At 37.7% G+C, this 7,411-nt stretch overlaps 1 protein-coding gene across 1 annotated transcript; it reads right to left on the reverse strand.

Annotated features, from left to right (window-relative positions):
• Positions 1-1,239: 1,239 nt before the first annotated feature.
• Positions 1,240-2,205, reverse strand: LOC113904816 (olfactory receptor 52N1-like). The gene has a single exon (XM_027561905.1). The coding sequence runs from the start codon at positions 2,203-2,205 to the stop codon at positions 1,240-1,242; it is 966 nt and encodes a 321-aa protein (XP_027417706.1).
• Between the last annotated feature and the right edge of the window lie 5,206 nt (positions 2,206-7,411).

The raw sequence follows: 7,411 nt of genomic DNA on the forward strand, positions 1-7,411 counted from the left end.
CCATTGAGTCGGTAATGCCATCCAACTGTCTTAACCTCTACTGTCCCTTTCTCTTCCTCTTCTATCCCAGTCAAGAAAATGGAAATGAAGATGTGGTTATGAGTTAAAATAAAGGGTGTTCAAGATAAAAGTTTTGACTTTTGTTTCTTATGATTATCTTAATTATGTTATTTGATATAATTTGTATAAAAGTACAAATATTTGCACTAAATTTAGCATACTTCTGAGAGGAAAAAGAAGTAAGCCATAGACAACATAGGAGGCAAGGAAGAAAATGTTTCACAGTTTAGGGAGATGCATGAATACAATCAAGACATATTGTTTTAAATAAGTATTTTATTAAAACATAATAAGTGTGCAAAAAAGAGCATACACCATAAGTGTACAGCTTCATGAAAATTCACCAAGTCCTTGTAATTACCATTTAGGTCAAGAGCTAAAGCCTTGACAGCACCTCAGAATCACCCTCTCATATCCTATCCAATCATTACCTATACCCTTGTTCTCTAAGTTAAATATCATCTTGATTTCTAATACCACAAATGAGTTTTGCCTGCTGGTGGACTTTATATAAATAAAATCATAAATATGTATGACTTTGTTTCTTTCACTTGACAGTTTATGTGAACAGACCACAATTATTTACTTATTCAGCTGGATTATAATGGACATAGCTTCTAGGTATTGAATACGCTGCACCTTACACCTTTAATAAGTTTTCTGGTGAACATACATATGCATTGCTGGATACACAGCTGACAAACTTAGTAAAGAAAACATCAGATAAGGACTTGGAAAATAAGAATAAACTCCAAGTGGTGTTGGAAGGAGAATGCTGAGGTAAATAAAAGCACAAGCATTGATGAATACACCTTAACATTTGCCAGGGATTTAAATATTTTAATGTTTACTTCCAATTCTTATGATCCAACACTGTAACTCAAAGTTTTGTGGATTGTCATTCAGGAGCAAAATGTCAGTCTATGAAAATTACATGAACTGAACTTTGAAGTCTCCTGTGAATAAAAGAGGCTTTAGAGAACATGAAATTTTAGAAGAAAGGATCTTTGCTTACATGCACATAGTGGTACCCTTTTAAGAGAAGTTTAAAGATAAAAATCACAACAAATATTTCCTATGACCAGATATTTGCTTTCAGTTGGAGGACTCCCCATTGACTAAAAAATGTCGTCCCTATTGACCTCGGGCTGACTAAGAAAACTTCTCAGAAGTCTCTAATTAAATGTTATGAGAAGGATTGTCCTTTCCTTTAAGCAAGAACCTAGTAATACATGTTCGTATCTGCTTGGTTTTTATCCCATACACAATAGGATTCATTGTAGGAGGCATGAGTAGATAGAGATTAGCCATAATAATATGTATGTGTGGAGGAATGGAGCGTCCCCCAAAACGATGTGTAAGGAAGGTGAAGAAGGCTGGGACATAGGTAATGACGATGGCAAAGATGTGTGCAGTGCAGGTGCTGAAGGCCTTCTGCCGAGCCTCTGCTGAGGACAGGCTGACCACTGCCTGCAGGATCATGGTGTAGGAGACTGTGATGCACAGGATGTCAAAGCCCCCAATCAAGAGGGCAACCATCAAACCATAGATGGCATTGACCTTAACATTGCCACAGGATATCTTGGCCACAGACATGTGGTCACAGTAGGTATGTAGTATGACATTGCCCCTGCAGTATGGCAGGCGTTTGGTGAGGAAAGTGAAAGGGATAACAAGCATTACACCTCTAAGAAAAGTAAGGAGCCCAGCCTTGGCAATGACTGAATTAGTGAGAACAGTAGCATAGCGCAAGGGGTAGCATATGGCCACGTAGCGGTCCAGGGCCATGAGCATGAGCACCCCAGACTCCATCCCTGTGAAGGTGTGCACAAAGAACATCTGGGCCAGGCAGGCCTTAAAATCAATCTCCTTGAGATTGAACCACAATATGCAGAGAGTGTTGGGAAGAGTGCTGGTGCACATGAGAACATCTGTGAAGGAAAGAAGGGCTAGGAAGATGTGCATTGGTCTGTGTAAGGCTTCTTCAGAGTAGATGAGATACATAAGGCCAAAGTTCCCTGTGATTGCAATGCTATACATGGTACACAGAGGGAAGGAGACCCACAGATGCACTTCTTCCAATCCAGGGATGCCATTTAGGATGAATGAGACTGGAGTTAGGCTAGTGTCATTCAGAAGTAACATACTGTCTGTTGGAAGTTCATGATACACCGGTTACAGAATTGCTCTGTAGGCAGAAAAAGTAAGATCAGAGATGAGCTGACAAGTAAGATATTCTTTATCATAGTTGATAATTTGTCTTTTTTGTAGATCAATCACATGTACATTCTCTTATGTTGAATATGTGATATTACACTCTCATTATGTGACATTATACTCTCATCCTTCCTCAGTGATCAATGCAAAGAAATAGAGGAAAACAATAGAATGGAAAAGACTAGAGATCTCTTTAAGACTATTAGAGACACCAAGGGACTATTTCATGCAAAGATGTGCACAATAAAGGAAAGAAATGGTAGGGGCCTAACAGAAGCATAAGATATTAAGAACAGGTGGCAAGAATACACAGCAGAGCTATACAAAAAAGATCTTCATGACCCAGATAACCACGATGGTGTGATCATTCACCTAGAGTCAGATATCCTGGAATGCAAAGTCCAGTTGGCATTAGGAAGCATAACTATGAACAAAGCTAGTGGAGGTGATGAAATTCTAGTTGAGCTATTTCAAATCCTATAAGATGATGCTGTGAAAGTGCCAGCAAATTTGGAATACTCAGCAGTGACCACAGGACTGGAAAAGGTCAGTTTTCATTTCAATCTCAATGAAAGACAATGCCAAAGAATGCTCAGACTACCACATAATTGCCCTCATCTCACACGCTAGTAAAGTAATGCTCAAAATTCTCCAAGCCAGGCTTCAACAGTACATGAACCATTAACTTCCAGATGTTCAAGCTGGATTTAGAAAAGGCAGAGGCACCAGATCAAATTACAAACATCCATTGGATCATCGAAAAAGCAAGAGAGTTCCGGAAAAACCTCTGCTTTATTGATGATGCCAGAGCCTTTGACTGTGTGGATCACAACAAACTGTGGAAAATTCTTAAAGAGAGAGGAATACCAGACCCCCTGACCTGCCTCCTGAGAAATCTGTATGCAAGTCAAGAAGCAACCGTTAGAACTGGGCATGGTATAACAGACTGGTTCCAAATCGGGAAAGGAGTACATCAAGGCTGCATATTGTCACCCTGCTTATTTAACTTATATGCAGAGTATATCATGCAAAATGCCAGGCTGGATGAAGTACACATTAGAATCAAGATTTGGGGGAGAAATATCAATAATCTCAGATATGCAGGTGATACCACCCTTATGGCAGAAGATGAGGAACTAAAGAGTCTCTCGATGAAAGTGAAAGAGGAGAGTGAAAAAGTTGGCTTAAAACTCAACATTCAGAAAACTAAGATCATGGCATCCTGACTGATGCTGAAGCTGAAACTCCAATACTTCGCCACATGATGCAAAAAACTGACTCACTGGAAAAGACCCTGATGCTGGGAAAGATTGAAGGTGGGAGAAGGGGATTACAGAGGATGAAATGGTTGGATGGCATCACTGACTCGATGGACATGAGTTTGAGTAAGCTCTGGGAATTGGTAATGGACAGGGAGGCCTGGCATGCTGCAGTCCATGGGGCTGGAAAGAACTGGACATAGCAACTGAAATGAACTGAACTGAACTGAACACTCTCATTGGATCATGCTTTAACCATTAGACACTGACCAGATGAACTGATTGAATCTAGTTGATGTGCTGGCTCTGAATGTGCCTTTTTAAAAAGATCATATAGTTCATTCCCTAGGCTGAAGTTTACCTTTAAACAATGGATGATCAAGGATTGATTAAATATTTTGTGTTCCAGTTGGTCACCACCTTAATCAAAGATGTCTATTCCTTTCTGAAATTTTATCACTCTTCAATGGCTCTGGTGGGTTCCATTTTCAAAGTTAACCAGTCTAATCTAGGGGGGCATACTGACAATGCTATTAACCCAGTTTTAGCTCAAATCCTCTACTTTGGGTTCTCAGAAAATCTAAATACAGAAAACTATAAATCATCCCCTGTGCCAAAAGCTTTCTTTAAGAAAAATTATAGAATGATCTTAAAGGTAAAAAATAGTAATAATACTCTTTCTAACCATCAAAGGGCCACCCATTAATTTCTTGAGTCAATACCAAAAGAAATAGATAGTAAAGAATCATTGGAAGCACAATAACTTATGGGAAATTAATATTATTTTTCTAGGATTATAATCTTTTCTAATGGACTGCATAGACTAATCTGATAAGAACTGAGGATCCATCACTGTAAACTAACACAATTGACATTTCCTTTGGAACATAGTTGGAGAAGGGAATAGCTATCCACACCAGTACTCTTGCCTGGAGAATCCCCATGGACAGAGGAGCCTGGTGGGCTGCAGTCCACAGGGTTTTGAAGAGTCAGACATGACTGAGTGACTTTCACTTTCGCTTTACAACATCCTACTGTATTTCCTAACCTGATCACCACCTCAGAGAATTATAGAATCAATATCTCTCAGTGTGTGCTATCTCCAAAACTAAATTTTTATAGTACAAAGGAGACTCTCAATACATTTTTCAAATCCATAGAGAAAAAAAGCAGTGGGAAAAATAAGGACTGACAAAATGGTTCTGAGTAGTAAGAAAGAAAATATTTGTTGTGATAGTGTATTGTGAAGAAATAAGGACACATTTATGATCATAAAATGTATGCAAATTGGATGTACAAGTCTGAAGAAGCAGGTGGGAGTGTGCTGACTTAGGGGGAAAATGTACAAGTTTTTTGATAAGGGAGGAAGTCCAAAAGAGAGGACTATTGGAGAAAAAATAATAATATCTTTGAATAACAATTATCAATATTCAGATTTATAGTATTTCCTGTGTATATAAGAGGTAACTCACCTGCCACTTCAGCGACATTTCTGTTGAAAATTTAAGGTTGGGAAAAATTGGTTCTCCTTTCCTCATATGTGTCTTTTACAAAAATTTTATATCCTTAGTTTTTAAAAGGTAAAGTCTGAGTAGATGAAATCTAGGGCCCCTTCGAATTGAGAAACAATTCAAATATCATAAGTGTAATGTGAAATCGAGGCAATTCTCTAAAATGAAAAATAGATGAGAAACAGAGAACATATGAAATAAGGCCGTCATTTCTCTTTTCCTTTTTTCCACAATTGTATAAATTTTTTTTCATAGAAATGCTGTTTTTAAAAAAGTTTTCACAGCCAGTGGGATGTATCACTTCTCTAGAATACTCCTCACAAGGATTATTCAGTATGAACCACAAGATTTAAGTATAAAAGCTTATTTTATCCAACATAAAAATGGAGCATACAAGCCAGTATGTAGAAGCACACTTACAATACGGTCCATCATGCCCTTTCAAAACTTAGGACAATAATCCTATTTGACAACTCTCTCCTTTTTCCTGTCCTCTCATTATCATAATCAGTACCCACACCTTTAAGAAGCAAAATGCACCCTCAGTTCATAAATCTGCTTACCCTGAAAGCTGCTGGAATTCTTCAAGAAATTGAAGACATATCTACAAATGAAGTCATATTAATGTCTACATGATGGACATGCAGGACAAATGTAAGACCTGTATCAAGACCATGAGGAAGTAGATGGAGAAGGGAATATTTCTATTTTCTATTTGGTGCATGTGGTATGTGTATATGATATTATCTGAAGTTGAAGAGCTGGAAAAACTTGTTACTATCTCGTTCTACTATCATCTCAGAGGAAAAGTTATTTTCCATGTACATGTATTTAAGTTATCTATAAAAAAAGGCTTAGGAATCAGATATACCTGGGTCCTAAGGACCCTGGCTCAGCAATTGGGAATTGCTTTAGGAATTATTTTGTCTCAAATCATAGTCTAGGACTCCCGGTATAATTTTTTATAAGTACAACAGAGAATATGTAGCTCTGAGACCTTTTAAACTTTCAGAATTAAATCCTTTGGGGAGACTGATCTGTTCACATTTTTCAAATCTTAGCACAAAGTCATGCACAAAATCATACTGAAAAAATATTTTTGAAGACTAATTAAATAATGCTGATATATAAGAAACTTTTATACGTGAACTTGTATATGTCCAGTTCAGTTCAGTTCAGTTCAGTCACTCAGTCGTGTCTGACTCTTTGCGACCCCATGAATTGCAGCACGCCAGGCCTCCCTGTCCATCACCAACTCCTGGAGTTCACTCAGACTCACGTCCATCGAGTCGGTGATGCCATCCAGCCATCTCATCCTCTGCCATCCCCTTCTCCTCCTGCCCCCAATCCCTCCCAGCATCAGAGTCTTTTCCAACGAGTCAACTCTTCACATGAGGTGGCCAAAGTACTGTTAGTGTCCCTAATAAAGGTGTTTATTAAATAATTTTGAATAGATTATTTTGGATTATCTAAATATATACCATCTCACTGTATATGAAGAATATTTTACTTCTCCCTTTAATTTTTTTGTTTGTTTGTTTTTGTTTTTCCTTTTTGGCCTTTCTTTATTGGCTAGGATATCCCTCCTACACAATGTTGAATGATCTGGATATTTTTGTTTCTTTATCATGACTGAGTATAGTAAAACCCACTACAGGTAGAGAAACCTCATTCTACAGTCACATGAAAGACATGGACTTATATTCCAGTACAGAAGCACATCTGTGCAATAATAAAAGTTAATCGTATGCTAGCATTTTGTTGAGACTTTTTTAATATTCTTCAAGAATATTTGCCTGCAGTTTACCTTATTGTAGTCTTTATCTGGCTTTGGTATCTGTATGATATTGGCCTCATGAAATGAGTTTGGGAGTATTCAAGTGATGATGGAGTAAGTTTAATTTTTTTTTTCTGTTGCAGGATTGCTCAGGTATATTTTCTTATAGTAAATATTCAAAGTTATAGTATTATGAACTTACATCTATTGGGGTGGTCATATGATTATTCTCCATCTCATTGAACACATTGATGTATAATGATTAGCTTTTTCTTTTTGTATTAAAATATGGTTGATTTATAGTATATTAGTTTCATAGAAAAAAATAGAAGCATGCTCAGTTGTGTCTGACTCAGTGACCTGATGAACTGTAGCATGCCAGGCTCCTCTGTCCATGGTATTTCCCAGGCAAGAATGCTGGAGTGGGTTGCCATTTCTTTCTCTAGGGTATTGTCCCAACCCAGAGATTGAGCCCACATCTCCTGTGTCTCCTGCATTGGCAGGCTGATTCTTTACTACTGAGCCAACTGGGAAGCCCATATTAGCTTCAGATGTACAGCATATTGATTAAATATTTTTATAGAATA

The sequence above is a fragment of the Bos indicus x Bos taurus genome, chromosome 15, assembly GCF_003369695.1.
Source record: "Bos indicus x Bos taurus breed Angus x Brahman F1 hybrid chromosome 15, Bos_hybrid_MaternalHap_v2.0, whole genome shotgun sequence".
NCBI lineage: Eukaryota > Metazoa > Chordata > Mammalia > Artiodactyla > Bovidae > Bos > Bos indicus x Bos taurus.